Below are 21,857 nucleotides of genomic sequence, written 5' to 3' on the forward strand. Positions count from 1 at the left end.
GCTGTCTGCCACCAAGCTGCGTTCACCTCTTCTGAATCCAAAGTAACTGAAAATAAACTGAAGCTGATGAACTGGAGATGAACAGAAGTTGTCAGAGCTGCAACACCGCTGCTTTAAAGTAACAGAAAAAAAAACAGTCCTGGTTTCCGCAGAAATGAGGAAACTCTTTCCTGAGAGGAACCTCTCTGGTCTAGGTCTAGATAATGGGCTCAGAAGGTAACTGGTTTTTTTTATAGATCATTCACAGGCAGACCCAGCACAGCAGGCCAGGGAATCCTGCCCTGTCTCACTTTGGAGCTTGGGCCGTATCTGGGCCACTGTCTCCAGCCCTGCCAGGTTAACTATGAAGAGTCTTCCAACTCACACCTCTCACTGACCTCCTGCCGTGGTCACTGTCACCTGCAGCACTGCATGTGAGCAGGAGGATGTCTCATTGGCAGCAGTCGGTTCCTGAGCGTGTTGCTCATTTTCTTTCATTAAGAGTTGCATGACCTAAATGATGCAGAAAACCATGAGACTTGCAGTACTGTCTTCTGCTGCAGACACAGCCCGTGTCAGCAGACCAAGGCCGTCACCTGTGGTACGTGAAAATCCTGGTCCCCCTCCTATTAGCTTGAGTTTTGCTGCTGATTTTCCCAAACAGAACATGGTAGTAGAACATGATATAGTAGAACACAGTAATGAGGTGAACTCACCTGAGCCAGCAAACAGTTTTCTAAAACACATTCATCAGAAGGAATGTAGAAGTGTTTCTACCTGTCACATGGCTCCCTGATCACTCCTTTCTGAATGATTCACTATATTAATCCAATCCCACCACAGTTCTGCTGTACATTTTTTTATTATTATTTTCCCTACCAGGCAAGGCACAGGCAACAGGAAGGCACCAAGAAATTTTCAAGTACCATTCATGTGAACACCAATCTCCTGCATTTCTCCTCATCACGGGTGACAGCTCCAGGCACCTTCTCCCCACGAATGTACATAATCCATTGTATGGGAAGAATGTGAAGGGGAACGCTGCCTGAGGGATGGCCCTGGGCACCCTGCTTCCTCCGACACCTGCTCCACAGGCCTAACTCTCAGAGAGTCTGGATCCAAAGCATCTGGCCACTTCACCTCCGCATACAACATGGAGACTGCAATCCATGTGCTCTGGGGTTTTCTGGTAGCTTCAAGGGTCCTTATGAGACCATCAAGAGTGCAGATGTAAATCCCTCCTTCACAGTTTGTTCCAAACATGGTACAAGTTTTTCCTGCTCCTGTTAAACATACGAAGAGCAATAAAGAATAACTTCCAGATAAGCAAGTTTCCAACATGGATGAATCCCAATTTCTGTCCTTCTTTCCTTGACTTCATCCAGTTTCTCCTGCCTCTCCCTGTCTCAGTGAGACTGCCATGGAAAGACAAGGCAAGTGCCATCAAAAAGGGTAGAAAAAGGACTCGCAGGTGGCTAGGCAGATGATTTAACTACCTAATCTTCAGAGCTAGCCTAGAGATGTATTTTAGTGTAGTCTGTAGCAGGCTCTTTCTGCAGCTGCGTCTATTCTCCTGTGATCTAACTGTCTCTAACTTTGCACGCAGATGCCCTCGTCTGCTCTTTCTTTTTAATGGGAAGATTTATCTCTGAATTCCACCCTGATTGAGTTTTCAAAGTTAGGACATCTTTTACTGATGTTTTAGCGTTTGAGGAAGATCCTCACTTCCCTTTGAGAACAGTATTTAATGCTTTGGTCTTGTCCGCAAGATAAGGAATTAATTGACGTTATAAAGCATTCATAGTTTGTACATATATATTTTATTCATCTGAAGCAGTTCAGATACAAGGACTATGTACCTGTTGGATCATAGGCAAAAATGGTGGCATTGTAGTGAGAAATGACTGTTTTTATGAGGCTTTTGGTTGTGGACATGGATATTTCTTCCTAATTCAGTCAAAAGAGCACAAGTTTTCGGTCAGGCATAACAGCTGTCCAAATAATCTATACCTAATTGCATTCACTGCGGTTTTCTCAACTATATTTTAAAAATTTCTGGGCTCTGGAACTATTCGTGAGCCATTTGAATGCCTATTCATCAAAGCGAGTGGAAAAGTAAAGATATTTATTGAATTTGCTAAAGGCTGGCGAGATACCGGAGCCTGCTAAAACAAATGTCCTCAGATGTGATTATTTTCTTTGACTCTGAACAGGGCATGCCTTGTTTTTGATTTGTGCCTGCTGAAGGGAGTAAATTCTCTTTCTGAGCTTATTCTCTCTGTCGAGCAGTGCCACTGAGACTCTAAAAATATGTCTCAGGTAGCATACAAAGGTGCTGCATTGAAATCTCACGTGAAACGGAGAACAGCCATGCGAATTGCTTATGAAAATCAAGCACATTGCAGGGACCACAAAATACAGGCACTGATGAAACCTTCGTTCTGCGCTTCAGCTCTGTCTGCAGAACACAAATCAGGAAGGGCTCTAAAACTGCTTTTATTACCCATACAGCAAGTGAAAGAAAGAGCACGCACGACAGAGCCAGACAACGTGACAATGATCTCAGTCACCAGGGACCTCGGGAGACCGAGCCCGTGATCTCTGCTTGCCTCTGATAATCCCAGTGAGGGAAAGAGAGAGACTTCCCTCCTTCTCTAACATTGAAAACACCTACAATCCTTCTTCCTTCAGCACCTTTCATGGGGCGCCTGGGGAACAGAGCTCTAGTCAGGCACCAAAACTGTCATCGAGGCAGGGAAAACAAATCTCACATTCAGGCTTTTGGTGAAAGAGAGAAGGCCATTACCTGGGTGGCTGTGTGGGCAAAAACCACGTCAAATACAAATGTGTTTTCTCAGAATCTCTTAGCTCGCAAGATGTCATCTGGGTCTTCACTCGGGTCCATCAGCGCGACCATCTGTTACAAAGCAAAGCCAGAAGAACTTGCGTGTCTTTCGGAGGGCTGTAAAATAGGGGAGGCAGAAGCGACAGATGGGCCTGGGGTTTGGCTAATGGCCTGTCAGGGTTTTGTGCAGCGCTGTCGCTGGCATCTCTTGGCCAGAGGAATGCTGCACAACACGCTGCTGGGGCAGATTGTGTAAACTTTGGTTTACAGCTGACCACACAGCTTCTGTCATCGGAAAGCTGGTAGTTGATGCAAAAGGTTTTAGAGGTCTACGGTGCAGTGAAAGAGTCGCCGCTTTGGGTAACTGCAGTGGTTACAGCAACGTCGCACCCAACTGCACCCCAAGCAAGGAACGGGGACAGAACTTCTTAAGCTTCGTTTTCAGCCAGAATACAGACTGAGACTAGAGGAACTATGAACGAAAAGAAGTTCCTTGAAGCAAAAAGCATCCTCCAAAGTCATCTTCCAAAGCCTTTCCTGCAGAAGCACTGAGATACCTGGGTCCCTCAAGGGCAGTAGTTTCATCTCATTTGTCTCCTTTAACTAGGAAAAAAAAATACACGAGACACAGCAGACTACAGAACAGGTTCTGCTTCAGTCCCTTAGGATGTATTGTGATACACAACTATCATAGCACATAATAATTATAGTGAGCAAGGGTATTCTCTCTCTTCTGCTGGATTACCCTAAAGGAAATGTTGAAGTCCCCAGGAAAGGGGCAGACAAACATGTACTTTATATTCCAGAGCAGCTTTCATTCTCTCTCTCTCAGATAGATGCATCATTAGATGAGCAATTAAAGCACAGACCAAGCACTTGACCTACAGAACAGAACGACTGCGCTCATGTGCCTGGCGCAGAATAGGCGAGGAGCTAGGACAAGTACCGCAGCTCTTCTGGAAATGTCAAGGCTTTTTTTCCTTTTGCATTTCCTGAAAACTCTACATTTCCAGTAAGTATCTGTAGTTCCGACGAGTGAGTTTTCACTTGCCAGAAGAGCAATTTTTCCCTTCTTTTGCTCTTACTGCTCCACCTCAGGCCCTAAGAGCTGAAACGTGCTCAGGACAGACTCTAAAGCACCATTTGCAGGTACAGCACGGGCTCACCCCAAACCACGTGGGCACCACTCATCAACGTGACATCCCACCCAGCAGCAGCGTAGAGAATTAGGCAAGTCTGTTTTATTTAGAAATCTGGTTGCGACACTTTGGGGTTCTTGTGTTGCCCAAACTTTGCTTGCAGTGTGTGTGGGTACCTGAATACTTTATTTTAGCTGCTCTGAAATTTATTTTTTGCATTAGGCAGCAGTAGGATTCAGGGGGCTACCACCTTGTCTAACTATTTAACTATCCAAAAGCATAAACCTTTTGCTATTGTGCCAAAGGGTTAAAATGCAGCAAGAAGCACCGTCGATTTTCACTGAGGATCAATAAGCAGCTAGAAATGGCTCTGAGTAAGTTAATTTGTGAGTAAAAATAGCCAAGTGCATGATGTAACCAAAAATGCTCCAAGAAATTGCCCAGTCAATTAACATTTGCTTTCATAATTACATTTACATTATTAAGAGAAAGTCATTCTCACAGATAAAGGTTAGTCAGAGTAATATAACGTACACTTCCTTTCCAGATTTCCATTAGAGGAAAATAGATCCCAGGGCAGGTGATAAGAGCCTGAATAAGCTGCATAAAAATAAAGCTGACGTCCTTGTGAGGTTAATGGCTGCTAAAAAAATAAAAATAAAAATAGATGTTTCACCAGCAAGGCACTAAACAAAAAATACGTTACTAAGATAATCATAAAGGGGAAAACAAGAAGCTCTGCTTCTCAGAGCTGTTAGCATTAGAGCATTGCGTGCAGGAGACAAAAGGGGTATAAGAGCTAGTATGCATTCAGAGAGGCTTCAAAGGAAGATCAACTGAAGCAAGATAGAAAAGAAAGAGATTTACGTGGTAAAAGAAGGTAAATAAAGAGGAAAGCATATAAATGCATATAGTGATGTAGAAAGGCCAGGACCTTCCATAATTTCTGCCTGCCTTAAGAAGAGGTGAGGGATGCAAAACTAGTGGAGGGAGCTGCTTTTTGCAAGAGGAGCAAGAGGAGCAAAGCAGGAGGAGCTGCAATGCAGCAAGGCTGGGCTGCCCGGGGGCTGCCCCGCTGCGGGGCCAAGCACCAAGGGCCTCCTGTGCACGCGGACGGGCGCTTTGTGCCTGCTCGAACTTGAGCGCTGGGGTTGTCTCCCATATCTCGGTCCATCTGCTCCAATGAGCAGTCTTAAAACCTTGAGCTTAACGTTTGGAGGCTTTAAGCAAGTTCAGAAAGTTTAAACTGTTAATTCTGCCCTAATTTGCTCTTTTATCTTCACGGCTTCTCCCTCCCTCTTCCCCCGTTTCTGTCTTGGACGCAGCAAGACTCCAATTGATCCACAGGGACCGGGCGCTGTGGCACCGTGGAGCTCAGCACACTCACCCTGCATTCCCCAAACACGGATTAAAGTTATCCATGGCAAAGGGGAATTGCATGTCAGTAAATTCATTTAATCCCAGGTAGCAATCATTAGGAGCCTGCTGAACAGGAGCAGAGCAAGCTGGCTGGGAGCAGCGCAGATCCCCAGGGGGGCCAAGAACTTTGTTTATGTGGAACTCACTGCACGACTGGAGCTATTATAAGGCAGCAATTAACTACAAGTGCCTTGCGATACAGCTCAAGCAGCTTAATTTAGTAAAGAAACAGGTTATTCCATGTTGAAACACAGGCAATCTGACAAAGAGGTTATTTTGTGAAATACACTAATAATATTCAACAGCATTAATAGTGTACAGGCTGAAAGATAGAGGTTTGGTTTAATTTTTAGGACAAAGACGGAAACATTATGGCATAATGAAGGGGTTGTGGGGCTAATGCTGAGGCTGCCAGTCCTGCTTTAGCCCTGACCCCCTGAGCAGCTGCAGGTGAGTCATGCTGTTCCAGGGTCTCAAAGCCGCCTCCCACATCTAGAAACTGTCCTTGGGAGTCTCAGCGAGTCACAGACCTGAAAAAAAATACTGTTTTCACCTTTCTGCAGCTCTTTTCCCCTTCATAAAATACAGCAGCATCTCCATAACTGCTCCCAAAAGGATAGTTAATCCTGACAAAACAGTGATTAATGCACCTAAATGATGTCTTATCCAGAGGATACCACCAACCAACCATCTTGGTAAAGAGTTACACCTATTGCTTATAGGAGGCGAATTTTTGTCTTCTATAAACAATATATAAGCCACGGCTGCCAGAATAGTTCAGTTAACCACTGAGGGGAAGACGAAAAGCAAACCCAAACCAGCAGCACATGGAGAAAGGCCATACCAGCCCTCAAGGATTGCTCTGTTGTTATTAGAAGGAATGCAAGGTGTTCTAGATATTATTGACTTTATTTTAGAAGAGAGATTTCTCTCTGATACATCTTTTTGCAGGGTGCTTTTACTCACCTTTTACCTTCTATCACAGAGAGCTTTGCGCTAAGAGAGCCAGCGTGGCGCTTGTCCCAGAGAGCTGCCCAGCACATCAGGAGGGGACATGGCTGGGTAGGAGCAGCACCCACATCCCCTTCCCTTGCACCCACCCAAGGGCACCCACCACGAGCTGCTGCTCCTGCGTGGCTCAGCTGGAGATGGTGCCAGGTGGGCTCCCGACCTTCTCCCTCATCAGGATACTCCCTGATCAGGAGTATCAATGTTTTCTAAACCCATAAATTTTTTTTTTATTTACAAGCAGAAATGATGAAGCTGCTGCACCAGGTTTTAGTACACTTCTACCTCTCTTAACTGGGGGCCATAGACATAAAAATACATATGTAACAGGGAACCAGAGGCACAAACACAAACAGCAATTCTCTGCAAGTTCAGTTAGTGTTCACTAATAAGACTCAAACTAATTCTGTAATTCCTGAGGCCAGCAGCAGTTTGTGAACGGGTTTAAGTGCACTCATTTTCCTGTCCTTCCACTACAGTTAACATGTAGTGAGCCTGTAATGAGTTGTAACATCACTGTTAAAAACAACCAGAATAACCATGAGGAACAAGGACTAAAAATATGCCCAAGCAACTGTGGATTCAATATAGCAAACACACTATTCTTACCAGGGTATGTTTGACAAGGGTGATTCAGGGCAAGAATCCCTACAAACAACACGTAGCCAGTGTGGTTTTAGTATAGGTCTGCCTTTATTTCCATATTCAGCTCGTTGAGGGAAGAGATCCTTTCCCAATCTGAAAGGAGGAGGATATAGCCCACTGTAGTGCTGCTTCAGCACACTAAAGCACATCATACGAAAAATGGTTCTGCTGCCTTTTACCCCCCAAAAATGAACACCTGTCCATGCACTTGGGACATAAAAAGAGTCCTGAAACAGAAACATCGTGCGTGTGTGTAAGATAGAGTGATGAAACCCTCCTCACTGGCAACAGCAAAAAGCTGCCAGTTGGTAAGCACTGCACGGGAGTCGGGAAGTAAATACTGGTAATAGTGGATTTAAAAAGAAAAACAATTCATAAAAAAAAATTAAAAGCAGTGCCTTTCCAATATCCCACTGCAGCAAGCAGCAAGATTTAAAGGCACTACAATGTGTCAAAATGGTGAAAACCTGGTGCATCCACCCTTCCAGAGTGTGGGAATATGGATTAAAAATTCCAAAGTTGATGTAGGCTTTCCAAAAATGAACCTCTTCTCAGCACAAGATATGGTGGTGCTGCAGAAAAGAAAAGAGATGAGTCAGTCACTGTGCCTTATGCAAAGAGCTCAACCTTGTCCCAGATGCCAGCTGGTAAAGAGTTACAAGTGTGCACTTGTCACTTGCTCTTCAACTGTTGCTTACTTAAATGCAAACACCAGGCAACATTTCTCTCCTCTCCATATAAAGTCTCCCACATATGGGACACAGTAAAGCAGGATAGCTCAATGTAAATGTATTAAATGTTCTAAGGCTATTAAGCTTTTGGACATGTGCAAGAGGTGCACTGTCTGTATTTTACTTCAACTCCATTAGGCACCTGGAACCTGAGAGCTGCAGAAGGTAACGCTGCTGGTTCCCCCTGCTCTTCCCTAAGTGAAGCCTGAACAATCCTTTCTTGCCTAAATACAACATTCAAGCTCCCTAAGAGAACATCCCTGCATCAGCTGCTGAAACTAACTTGTATTTTTGACATATAAATATACCATATGAATATACAAATAGAGAACTGGGAAAAACTTTGGATTGTACACAAAAATAAAATCAGCAACAGGCACTGACAACCAATACATGAGAATCTGTTGCCACCTGAACACACAGCTAACACAATCACTTGTGCATTAAGCAGGTCAAGTGTTCTAAATGTCTATTTTTTTTTCTGCTGAGAGATAAGCTATCTTACCACAGTTTTATTAGATTACTCTGGTTCTGCAATGGTAATAATTTCTTCATTGATAAAAAACTCCACAGTCTCTTCCTCCCAGTCATCAACGTTGCTGTCCAGTTCATCTGTGTCCACACCTGGAAGGGAGCAAGCATTAATATCCAAAGTCTTGAACAAGGCAACATGGGAAGGATTTGAGGCATTTAAATATGTTCTCTGAAACCGCAGGGAAATTAGAAGTATTTGCTATTTTGAATCGGAACAAGGACATGCCAAATTCATTACATCCAAAAGATAAACAACACATCTCTCACTATAGAGTTCGGAAGATTTTGGTTAAATGCAATACCCAAACCTTTTTAGAGTCTTACTCCAAGGTCAAGACGGTGCTTAGCCAGAGGAAGGGCTAGTGGGGAGAGGAGAGGGTGGAAGATGACAGCTCAGGTACTAAAAAATGTGGTAGCTAACACTGAGTTTTCTCCTTTGCAAAATCTGTATTTACTGAGACTCAAGAGAAAAAGGACAGCAAAGAACCTTGAGAAAACAAGAAACTAGCATTGGTAGGAAATGAAGAGAAAAAGTAACCTCCCAAAGCAGGGCAGTTATTTGGTAACAAGCAGTAGTTATTTAGCAACAAGTCATTACAATGAATTACCTCCTCGAAGCTCTAAGCGCTCGTTCCTCTGTTCCATGTACAGCTCCTGGGCCATCTTGCGGTACTTTCTGAACTCTTCCATCATTGTACGTCTCCTTTCCACCAGTTCCTACAGAGGCAGGAAAACACAGTCAATCAAACCCCTCAGTAAATCAAACCCACATAAGATGGGTTTATTAACAAGCCTTTTTCTCATGATTATGCCTTCTAAAGAATTTGACTTAAATAAAGACAAATATTTTGTTACTCAGGATAGATTTAGCTCACATATGATGACTACAAAATAACAAGGTGTAAATTACAGAATTTGTATCTACATTATTAGATTCCAAAAGTGTCTTGCCTTCGAAGCTTTGGACTGGCTCAGACGATCCTTCTGTTCAAAAATCTTGGAGTATTTCTTCAAGTCCTTTTTAATTTGCTGTAAAAGAATTTTATTTTGATCAGAATAGGAGAGCAGCAACCACAACCATCATATTCCATAGGAGTGACTTCTGGTAGGCATGTGCAGGCTTAACATTTTTGCCAAATATCTCTCTTCTAGGAAACCCTCCTTCACTATTAATTTTATTTGCAATTCCTGTCTTGTAACTGCAGAAGCTTTTACATTATCTATAAACATGCAACTCGTGGGCTCTGGACAGCTAAGTTCTATTTAGTTCTTTATAACTTTATAACAATAAGCAGAAGTGGTCACCATTTCTATGCTGAATTTATAGTTACAGTTAATATCGACAATGATCCCCAGAAGTGGGGATAAGTAGTAACTTTTTCCACAAATATAGGTAAAAGGCAATTCCCTAACTCAGTAACTCACATCTTTACTCCTGAGGAAGAAACAGATCTCCTCACTTATATGCCAAACCCAAGTCAGTGGAAGGAGTCAGGGGCATGCACTACCTTTATCTGATCCTCACTGAGCAGAGTGGCTGGTCGGGGTCTCCAAAGAAGCTGGCAGAACCTGTCTTTATTGTTCTTCTGAAGCAGGCGGCCTTGGAAGGTCCATAACCAATAGGCATTATCCACCTAAAAGAGTAGAGAGCCATCTTAGCCAAGATAAGCTATAACTTAGTACTATAGACTGTACTCCAGGTCTTTTAGAGTCTATAAAATTAATATTCTTCATCAAATAAACATGAGTATTCATGTTAGCACCTTCTCTGCACAACTTCAGTTCCTAAAAAAACACTCATTTGTTCCACTATTGCTCTGTTCCTTCCATAATAGCTTTACAAGAATTTATCTCTGGAGGATCACAATAGCTTGAAACTGGGCAACTGGAGTCTACAACTCCGCACTCGCACAGGAAAGGGTTAAGCTGCAGTGGCTAGAACCATGTGATAGCCACAAAACAGACAGGGTGCACCTTGTTGTTCTAGAGAGACCAACTCAAGAGGAGGACACAGTTTAGATTCACAAACTGCCCTTCCAACAACGCTAATGGCTCAAAGCTAAATGCTTAGAGATTAATGAATAAGAGTACGGTACAGCTTATGACATATTAAGACTGATGGGTGTCAATTTTCTCTTCCCAATGAAAAGACCTTGTCAATACCTCTGTCAATACCTCTCTAAAGGGCAAAAAACAAGAACTATTAGTACCTTGTGACTCCACCAGGACACAGAAGTCACAATGTATCTGCCTGTAGGATCCCATTCAACATCTGAAGCTGTATAGTGTTCAGCAATATTCATCATGGTGCAGTCAGATGTATCAACAAATGCTAAGGCACCATTCATGCTGCAAAGACAAAACAAGACAGACTGTGATTCCTAAAGGCACTCCACAAGCTTCATCTTCAGAACTCCTTACTACAAGCAGCAACCAACAAATAGGCTAACACCCCAAATGTGTTTCTATGGCTTTAAAACAATATGATGAACAGAACAATGATGCATGATACATCTTTGTTTCTATGTTCAGTGACCCTTACCTATTGTGTTTTGAATCTTAATGTCCTAACAAAGCCAGGTAATAAAAGTCTTTATTCCTGTTTCAAAATGAATGTGCTGTTTTGTACACCATGAAATACCCACCTTCTGAGTCCAGCCAAGACTACAAACTGTCCTTGAGGACTCCAGAATATTGTGTTTGCCTGCTGTTTGTCAAATGTTTCTGGAAGGAAACAATACAAATGCAGAAAGAAGTCTCAATCCAATGCCATTAAGTAGTTCATAAGCAGTGAACTCTATTCATTGCTCAAAAAACATTTCTGAACTCAGCAAAGTCCTAACAAGATTAGCACTACACAAAATCCAGTAGCATTAGAACATGTAAAGTTAGTAGGAAAAGAGGAGGAAAATCAGAAGACCACACCACCCGACTGGGACATAAGTTACATCTAAAGTGAGCTTACTAAGTCTCTACTATCACCTTGCATGGGTTTGCCAGAGATTACAGAGATTCAATCTGCTTAATGAACCTATTATTCCCTAATCTTGGGCAAAGTCCAAGTGAAAACAAAGTTCAGATGTCACTAGAAGCTCTTATTTCTAGAATGCAGTGCGAGGCATGCACCTAGTGTCACACTATAAAATGAAACTACAACTGCAAGTGTATTGTCTATGCAAAATGCTTAATAAATAAATCTTTCACCAGCTTTTATATCACTTACTTATCAGTTCTATTTTCCCATTGTTTTTAACGTGGTAAAAGGAAACTGAAATTCGAGGTGTTTCTCCATGCAACACAGCAAACTTGCTTCCATTTGGTTCCCAGGCAAAGGCTATGATGCTTTCTGCAACAAAAGTAAAGAGGAATTAAAACTCAGCCAAAAGAGAACACAGAGTTATGATTTAAAGCAGTTAGCAAGGAAAACCAAAAGGTTGAAATAAAGACTACCTTATAAAACAAAGATTGATCAAGTAAATGTAGGACTTTTTATATGAAGTGTTTGAGTCACAAGCATTGACTCCAAATACTTTCATCTGCTACAGAATATGCTCTGATAAACAAGTTAATTAATCTACAGCCTTAGCATCTTTGTAAGATACAAACAGCAGCAGAGCTGAAAATACTAATTACGAGCATGAAGAGAAACTAAAGCTCAACTTCTCAGACTTTACACAAGTCCCGCAACACAAATACTGGAATTTCCACCAAAAAAAGAGCTGGCTTCCTAATTACCATTAAAAGCTTGAAGTGTTGGTGGGAGTTACTGAGAAACGTGCAAATGTCTACAATAAAAGATTGCCTAAAACACTGTTAAAAAACAAAATTTAGATCAAAATTAATAAAACACTTGGTATTACCTTTCATTTCTACCACATCCACTGGCACCTGTTTCTCTCTCATTCGAAATATCTCAAAGTTGGTTACTACCCCCTGTGAAGATCAAGATCAACTCGTTATTGAGTCTAAAGGCAGTACAGGAAACAGTTTCAATCACTAGATAAAGAAGGATGACTAAAGATTTGGGATGGCAGTACTTATAATGAGATTCAAAGATGTAAAATTTGTTTCCCAGAAGAAAATGGGTACGTCCAAATATGCTCCATTTCAGTTTTCATTACCTAACACAAATTCAGTTTTTATTACTTAACACCTAAAAAAAACCCAAATCTTCCCTTCCACACAGTTAAGAAATGCAATTAATACAGATAAACATAAGGTACATTATGCAGCATGACCTACATGTGCAGTTCCAGCCAACTGCACAACTGTGAGCAGAAAGAGAGGTGAGGCGGTCTAGAGTTCACCCATTTTAAATACAAGTTCAAGACATCAGTAAAGTCAAAGCAAATCTTGAATGCAAATGTTATGTGTATGTGGCACTTTACAAACCATACTTCAAATTCCAGTGGGGGGGAGAACAAAAAAACTTCGATATCCTGTAATTTACACTCTTCTATCTAAATTGAGACAGTAAAGTAAGAGAATAAGGTGTCATGCATGAGACAAAACAAGTTTTATGAATAAAACCAGAATCCACACACCTGTGTACCTTTGGGAGTCCTGTCTACCTTCACACACAGGTAATCCCCATTCTTCTGCCAGTGTAGTTTACAATCTACAACGTTGAACAGATTCCGCACACGAATTTCTTGTCTAGAAGGCAGCTGCATCAGAGTCACTCTTGCTGGGATGTCTTTGTCCTCAGGCACCCAGAAAGCAATTATGTTACCACCTGGAGACCACGAGAAGTCTCTACACAAAAAGCAGAAATATTCCATTTAAATTTTTAGTTAGACATATTATAAGCATAAACCATTCTCAATATTGTAACTGAACATTAAAGTAATTCAGCTCAACTGCAGACAAATACTAGCTCTCAATAACAAAGGCAAACAGACAACTGGGAACACTAATAACTGCATGAAAACCCATATGAAAAAAGCATATTTAACCTGCTCTTTAAACAGTTTGCTATAGGGCCAGTGCAATCAAACCAATAGATCTCAGTAAGCAAAATTATGATCCCTTTACCAAGTAATCCCAATGGGTCTAAGAAAATAGATTGATTAAACATAAAACAAAACAATCAATCATAGTAACTGACATATAACCATATATAAAACATATAAAACAAGCTAGTTCCATGTCAGCAGGCAATATACAGTACACACTGTCTTAAGCCAGCATGAAGAGAACAGGTATCTTTACAAAAAAATACGCTCACCTTATCCCATTGATTTTCAAGCTTTTCTTGTCCAACAAACCCATCGACTGAAAAAGAAAAAACATGAGTTTTCAAATTAGCAATACATTCCTATGCTGTCCTCATACATGACCCTCTGCTCTCATTTTTAGAATTCACAGACAGGAAATTAAGTCTAGAGTATTAGGAAATAATTTATCTCATTTTTGTATTATGAATATATGTATATCAATTCTCAATAAAATGATTTTGTACATTTTTGTGGGTATGGCAGCATGCATTAGAATAGAAAAACAAAACAGCCCAAACGGGTGCAGTTTATAATGTCTTCTGGGCATTTTGGCATTCATCTGCTATTAAAAATTTGGAAGCATCACATAACTGATGCTATTGGCTCTTATCAAGTAGTATATTGAGCTCTTTAGGCCTTCTAGAAGCACAGTGTGAAGTTTACTCTTAGGTTCAGCTACAGTTTTTTTCACCCAGGAGAGCAAAAGACAGGAAGAAATGTATTTCTTTTAAGTCTGGGCCTAGCGGAGTTTGCTATTAAAATGTATCAGTTAATATACCATGGGAAATGTTGACCTACTGATGTACTTACTATGTGTTGGAGGGGAAAGGGGGGAAAAAAAAAAGGCAAAAAAACTTACAGGTGTTTCGTAGATGCTGAGTGTATCTGAAGTCATTCGAGCAAAGAATTTACCATCGTGACTCCATCTAAGCAAATCAGAAGAGAATTTTAAATAGGGAATTGCCTTCTTATTAAACAGAAAGTCTAAGACAACTTGCTCTATAAATTCCGTCCTCTACTGCTCTTGCTCAACCTACTTAAAAATAGGCCAGTGAGCCGAGTTTTCACAGTGGAATCCTCGCTTCTTTTGCCCAGTCAGGATGTCCCAGATGATAATAGCCTGAGGGTCATCCTGCGTGTCCATCAACGGGCTGAAGGTCACCAAGTACCTACAAAAGAAACAGTTTCATGGTTGAAACTAGCATGTCCATACAGGCGGAGTTTTTCAAACCCAATGCACTTTCGAATGGCACTTTCTCCAGTGGAGTCCTTTGGAAGCTGGGAAAAATAAAAATAAGCTGATAGAGAGAAGGCTTCCAAGACATTGTGTTTCCCTCCCCAGATCCTTCTAACCAAAGAGGTCGTAGGTTTATGCACAAGTTAAGCAGTGGGAAGTCACCAATACAGTGTTACTACAGAGTTTTGACATTAGAAGTTGTTTTAGAACCAAATATATCCAGTGAACTATGCAAATCTGAACTATAAGTTTGCTGAACTTTTCTCCATTTAAAAAATTATCTCTTCATTACATTAGTATAAAATCAAAGCTCTTCCAAGTGTCTATTGTTTGAAAGTTACTAAAACAAGATGCTCTTGATTCAGATCACATCTGATTTTGACTTTTTGTATAGAGCTAATGCAAAAGCAAGCAATGAATTTACTTAGTACGAACAATAGACACAGAAGACACTACTCAATCAAAAATTTTCAGAGAACTACAAAATCTAACATAACAGACATCATATCCAAATTATGTTTCCCCTCTTTCCCTGGGATAGTACTGTCTTTGAAGAAATGGTGGCACGGTTCTGTTATCCCAGATTATTTTCTTCAAATATTTCCCTGCAGTTTAAAGGAAAAAATAAACTAAAAAAAGAAAAAGAGAAAACAGGCAAAGTTTCACTCATTCTAAAAGAGTTGAATCCAGGAAAAGTAACACTTCCAAAGGCAAAGAAAAACTGAAGACCTCGTACACGAGATGTGAAAGCACCAGAACATCACTAGAACATCCATGTCTCATGATTTTGCTCCTGAATCCCAAGTGAACTCATGCTGCATACCTTTCACAAGGCGAGAAGTCAATAAGCTGCACTCCCTGGTGACTAAACCTTTGAATCTGCTTGAACTTCTCTCCACCCCAAAGCGCGATACCTCTCTGGTGGAACGTGGCCAGGTAGGTACCTTTTGGGGACCAGCGTACATAGGTTTCTGTCCATCGCTGCAGGGAGGAAAAGAAATATACACAAAGGTTTAATTTCGTGCTGGATTCCTACGGGAAAAGAAAAAATCATGTATAGCTCGCTGCATCACACCTTGCAAATCCATTTACTAAGTGAGTGAGTGTTTCAGAATTAATAAAAGCTTGCGCCAAGAGTGAGGTTTGGTTTCAGGCACACAGGACTTACTCTTCAGGTTCAAAACTACTAGTAAATTGAGAGTTCCAACTAATCCCCCAAAAATATTTTCCAATAATGACGTCCTTTGTACTGAACAGAGAGTTAAACACAGGGAAAATACATTTGGCTTTCTTTTTATTGTCTTTCCATCCTCGTAGGAACATATCCTTCTTAGAAGTTGTCTAAGCTTTGAAAAAAAGATACAGCTCCTGAACTTCACCTGAGGCAGAGAGGTATCAGTAAGACAGACCGCTACAGGAGCGAGAAAAAGTTCCTGGTACCAAGAGCCAGTTCTCAGAACGTCCGCTCCCTGCAGCACAGGTACACTAACCCTTACATGCTAGTACCAAACCAACTGTTCCATTCCTCTCCAGCACTTCTACAGTCAGGCAAAAAGGGATTAGAAGCAACATCCTTAAGAGTAATTAACCATATATTCAGCACTGAGAAATAGTACTCTTCAAAACTCAGTTTTCAGATCTTGTGAACCACCTATAATATACACAGGAGGAAACTATCAGGCTTCATGGACAGCTAAAAGGCAAGTTAGCTCCACATTCCTTTACTAAAAAAGAAGATAATAATAACAGAGGTTTTCCTCTGCAATTTATTTAAAATATTATTGAACTACTGAAGGAGACTGACTGCAAGGTACACCACTTCTAGGACACTCACTGCTCTGTCCTCAATTTGAACAGGCTCCTTGATATCATTCCAAAAAATGGAGGTCCGGTCTCCTGACTCAAAGATCACACTGTACTGATCCCTACAGTCTGGGTCTTCCAGCCAGTAGCGCAGATTCCCCTAAGAGGAAAAGAAGCAAAATATTCATTAGTGAGTCAAAGGCCATGATGACCAGTTCCCCAAATTAATATTCACCTGACAAGTGGAAACTTGTTTTATGCACAGCATGCACTTTGGATTCCTACCACTGTGAAGAAGTTTTGAAAGATGAAATTAAATACTACAGACCACTGGTTACTGGAAAGAGTATAGATCATAAAGATGGATCAGTCATTTGATGCTGCTTAACATTTCTTGACCAGAAAACTTATGTTTTTTAGTGTTTTTCCCCCACATTATTCCTTTCTTCAGAGAACATTTTACAAATCTAGTGGTAGTAACCACTTAAGTTTGCCTTGAGCATTTAAAATTATGTAGGACATTTTCAGAATACCATTTTCAAATAGCTTGCATCAAATCTTCTTTACCCTAAGTTTTACTGCTGTGGAATTACTAATCAGAAACACCAAGTTCTGCCTGTCACTTTATGATAGTGAGAACAGAGGATGTGCTGATACTTAAATCAACATCATTAGCATATCATGTTTCTATTTTCATGTGAATAATACAGCAGAAAAGTGACTGGTTTGTACTATGCAGAATATTCTTGCCACTTTTTCAGAAAAACAAAACAAACCCCACACAACAGAACTTACCAAATCCTTAAATGGCTGTTTCTCAGGGATCTCCCATTCATCACTGATTGTCATATACCTGCAAGAGTATGATTAGTTACACTTGATGCAGATCCTCCTGAATAGAATCACTCCATAAAGCCATAAAGATACATGATAACTGCACTCACTTATCGAAGTCTGTGAAAAGGTTGACTCTGAAAGTGTGCTGCTTATCCAGTTTGTATCCATCTGCATTCTTCACAGCATCCACGGCATGAGATGGAGACATGTACTCCAGAAAGATGTACCTGCAGCAAAGGAATGTGAAAGTGTATTCAGTGTTAACTATACAACAGGTTCACACTAAAAAGGAATAAGTGGAACGCACGCCGAGTTCAGTACACAACATCTGTAAGTAACTCCTTGCCCCTAAGTAGTTAAGATCAAAAGCAATTAATTTCCAATTTGACGCTGTGCACATATATGCTTCTTAGCTGAACAGGAAATACAAGGACAGGCAGTACTGGGCAAGCAGGCAGCTCTCCCCAGCTCAATAACAGATCATGTCAAGAAACTGAAAATCTTGGTATAGTTGCTCATTCCAAGGTATCTCAAAGCACAGCTCTTATTTTCAGCTTAACCGAAAAGTAATTCGGTCTTATCTTTGCCACCAGTACAACCTAATTCAAAAGCCCAGCAGCTAAAACTTACAATATATTCAATCCATAGCTGTCTTCAAATACTTTTTTTTTTTCCAAAGCATCAGAAATACATTTTTCAAGACCAGATAAAGCATCGTGAATACAGAGTGCAGGAGTTATCATGACTTACCCCTTTGTCTTCCCATCTGCTTCTGGATAAAATTCATTGATAATTTTCCCAAATTTGGAAAATATTTTATGGATGACATTCTTCAGTTTCTCAAGTCGGTCTGGTCCAACTTGGGGAACATTATCCACAACTATTACTGAGTCAATTCCATCTGCTTCCTGTGGTTGGTCTTTCAGTATATCACCAAGCAATTCTGCAAAAAAAAGGTGAAGGAGAAACTTAGGCACAAGTCTACATCATGAATGAGAAGACAGGAAGATGAAAAAAAATAATAACCCCAAGAAAAGACAACCACCTCAAATTTAAGGCAAGTGATTTAAGAATGCTGGTAGCAATGCTGGTTTTCTGCTCCTTCAGGAAAACAGCAAAAGTGAATATAGGACATCCCAAAAAAGATCACATTCTCCAAAAGATACTTTTCTGTTGAGTTTCAGCACACAGCAGCCATCTAAGAGAACTTCCTTGCTAAAAGGCAAGATTTCTTAGTTTCTTGATAAACACTAATTGATTAAAGTTTGAAGTCTTCTCATAAATAACACCTTACATTAAGGGCACCACTATTAGCTTTTTTTCAGGAGTAGGAACCGACTCATGAAGCCCTCACAAATGCTGACAGAGCAAACAGCTAAAAGACTCAACTACACAAGCTCAGACTATTAGACCTACCCAAATAAGCTGATGACTTTGATAAACAGAAATGTAATGTGTACTTCCTTCCCACATTACAAGAATTGGAGCATAACTTAAATTATCTTCTGTACTGGAAGCTTGGCATGTCTTAACATTATTATAATTATGGTTGAGAAGTCAAGCTCCATCTCAACCTTTAATTAAGCAAGAAAATGAAGCTATTCTAAGTAGAGACACTTAAAGCCATATTAAGCATGAGGCAAGTGCATATGAGCACACACCTCTTCATACTCTGGATATTCTTCAGTTACATTAAAAGCTCTTTCCTAAAATATCTAACAAATTTAGAGAGGACTTGTTGGAACAACGGGTTGTTCCACCCCTGCACTGTAAGCTTCAAGTTTCTTTCTACTCTAAAGAGATTGCTGGGAGTACAGAAGTTTTACAGGACAGAACTGAGGACATTCAGAAACACTGTAACTCAACAGGTGCAGCTTGCATACCGCACTGGGATTAAAAAAGAAAAAAGTTGGAGAATGTACATAGTTCATTTGCAAATTATGCACAAAAAAACTGTTAAGTGGCAACAACAAAGCTGTATTAGTTTTATAGTGCAGAATTCTAGAAACACCTTCTGTAGAGTTTGGGATATCTAATTTTAATTTATTCCTCAAGATAATGCTATTTGATTACTTTGTATCCACTGAACTCCAGTGATAATGCTGGCGTTGAAACATTTCTCAAGCTCACACTGCCCAGCTATGGAGCTGCACTGATCTGCAGGGTCAGCAAGCAAAACACACGGTAAGGACTGGGCTGGTATCTCTGAGCACAAAGATACCCCCACAGGCTGCCAAATACATCTAACACAAAGCTGCTTTCAAATCTTTCTCTCACACCACCCCTAGCTGTCCTACTCAACACGTACCTTTTAATCTTTGTCTAAATTAAGGGTCTTTATGGTCTAATTGGCAATGTCTGTGCAATTTACACTTAGCATCATTGCCTTATGATTCTGCTGACAAAAAAAAAAAAAAACAACAGTGTGCTTAACTTAGAAAACCAAACTATCTACAGTTTGAGTTTAAATAAGTTATTGCACACAGAGCTTTCTATTGACTTGAACAATACGCTTCACAGCAGTTTTTGCATAAACAGATGCTAGCACCATAAAGATTCCATAGTGCTTGCAATATTTCTCTTCACAATACTTGTTACTCAAAAGTCCATGTTTATGCATAAATTGTGAATAAAAAGTTGAACAACCATAGACTCAGCGAGTGTGAAAAGTTACTGCTAACGGCAGCAACTAAAGAAAGCTGAAGTTGTTAAAGACCCCCACATTACTACACTTGACCTATCTCTGCACTTCAGATTGGATTCACAAACTCCTATTTGCACTGGCACATAAGAAACAGGTGCAGTTTGATGAACAGGAATCAGTTTTATGAGTTGGAAAAAGGCAACTATTTGTACCACAAGCCTAATACATGTTTTATCCATTTCTGAAAAGGGCTCAAAGGGGTTACTGTTAACTAGCTATTCAAGAATGGCCAAGATCTCATTCACGCTACAGAATAAGGCCCATGTGCAATGAACAATGCACATTAAGTGTCCACAAGAAGTGGACATAGGAGGAGGATTCGTATTTAGGCTCCATTAGTCATTCTCTTCATAGCCACTTGCCACAAAAGACTTTGCAGGCCTGCAGACCAACCAAGTAATACATATTTAGGCTCTTTTGCAAGTATGCACAACATCCCTGCATAGAATGAGAACTGTGAGAGATGAAAGCCACGCTGCACCACGCTCTTCTGCCTCAAGTTCAAAATTGTGAACACTGGGACTTCAAAGGGAAAAGCTGGTCTAGCCAGCTCCCATTCCACCAGGAACGCAGGGCGAGGCCACGGCTATCTCCAGCTGCCAGTTTTAAGGGCCATTGCTATCATCTGAGCTGCAGCTTCACTGCATCTAAGTGATTATCTGACACATCCCCTTCTGCTTGAACTTGGAGGAGCAATTCTGCTGCACCAAAACCATTCTGGGAAGGAAAAAAAGTTAAAGAACGTAACACAACTGAGATGGTCCATTCCTAAAGCTGCTCTACCGCAAGTATGCCTGAAAAACGTGCTATTTATCTAAGCACTGAAACACCCTGTTCCAGTGATTCCGATGGGCTGCCTTTCCATCTAGGGAGTTAGCAGAATAAGATGGCTCAGGAGGTAGCCCACACATATAGAAAAGGCAGTTTCAGACACCAATTTAGTCACCAGTATGTTGTCCATAGCTGAAAAAATAACCATAATCCTCCTTAATAACAGGAAAGAGGATGAGAAAGCTGCCTTGCAAAAAATAGACAAAAATGAACATAATCAAGCAGACTTTAAGAAAGGCGCAAGTAAGAACAGATAAACAAATTACTGAATACAAGGGGGGAAAAAAATCTTCCTTCTTCCTGATCTTTCACTAAACCAACTAAACCAAAAGCAGAAGACCCAAACACCCCCTATGCTTCACTGCCACTCGATAAAACAACTTAAGGGCAAATCATCAAACGCTGTAGGAAGTTTTTTTCCAGTTCTGATGCAACTATTACAAGAGGCCCCTCACAACACCTGTGTCACAATAAGCACTGGTAAAAGAGGTCAATATTTGTGCTTTTCAAAAAGTACCAGAGTTTATCGAGACAGACTCTAGGAAGAGACAAAGACATTAGGGTTTTAACTCTAATTTAGCTGCCTTGCACCACCAACGCCTTAGCTACCCCCTTAATTCCATCTGTAGCCACACAGCGAATCAGCCCCTTCAAGAGCCAACATCCAACTGTTTCAAAGAGCTTCGGTTTGAACTTTCAAGCACTGAAATTAGTTTTTCTGCGTTTTCTCCCCACAAAGGCCCCACGACGGCTGCTCCTGAGCGCCCATCCTGCTCCTTGCGGGGGTGCAGAAAGACCCTCGAGCTCCTTAACGTCTGGCCGAGGCTGCGGACCCCAAGCGCGCGGGTTAACGAGCGGGGCCGCAGGGGCTGAGCGCTCCAGGCCGCCAGCAGAGCGCGGCATCAACGCCGTTTGATTAAGGGCCGGCGGCGGACACGGCGCCTAGGGAGCGCGGCTCTCCCGCCGCACCTTCGTCGCTGATGTCGTCCACGAAGTCCTCGGGGTCGCTGAAGGAGAGCTCGTCCTCGGGCTCGGCGGGGGCGCCGGGCGCCGCCTCGCGCCCCGCTCCCTCCTTCTCCTCCTTCTCCTCCTGCTCCTCGGCGGCGGCGCTGGGCTCGCCCGCGGGCTCGGGCCCGGCCTCGGCCGCC

The 21,857-nt window shown here is 41.4% G+C and overlaps 1 protein-coding gene across 1 annotated transcript; it reads right to left on the reverse strand.

Moving 5' to 3' along the window:
• Positions 1 to 7,167: 7,167 nt before the first annotated feature.
• On the reverse strand, positions 7,168 to 21,783 carry EIF3B (eukaryotic translation initiation factor 3 subunit B). The gene is made up of 19 exons (XM_026054021.1): positions 21,679 to 21,783; positions 17,925 to 18,117; positions 17,282 to 17,401; positions 17,133 to 17,190; positions 16,369 to 16,497; positions 15,358 to 15,515; positions 14,335 to 14,466; positions 14,157 to 14,223; positions 13,528 to 13,574; positions 12,845 to 13,055; positions 12,161 to 12,233; positions 11,524 to 11,646; positions 10,946 to 11,024; positions 10,511 to 10,649; positions 9,809 to 9,934; positions 9,252 to 9,329; positions 8,909 to 9,017; positions 8,272 to 8,390; positions 7,168 to 7,607 (listed from the first exon to the last, which is right to left on the reverse strand). The coding sequence occupies exons 3-18, from the start codon at positions 17,380 to 17,382 to the stop codon at positions 8,287 to 8,289; spliced, it is 1,734 nt and encodes a 577-aa protein (XP_025909806.1). The 5' UTR covers positions 17,383 to 17,401; positions 17,925 to 18,117; positions 21,679 to 21,783; the 3' UTR covers positions 7,168 to 7,607; positions 8,272 to 8,286.
• Between the last annotated feature and the right edge of the window lie 74 nt (positions 21,784 to 21,857).

This window comes from Nothoprocta perdicaria, unplaced genomic scaffold (assembly GCF_003342845.1).
Source record: "Nothoprocta perdicaria isolate Ctin4 unplaced genomic scaffold, notPer1 scaffold_12, whole genome shotgun sequence".
In the NCBI taxonomy this organism is placed as follows: domain Eukaryota; kingdom Metazoa; phylum Chordata; class Aves; order Tinamiformes; family Tinamidae; genus Nothoprocta; species Nothoprocta perdicaria.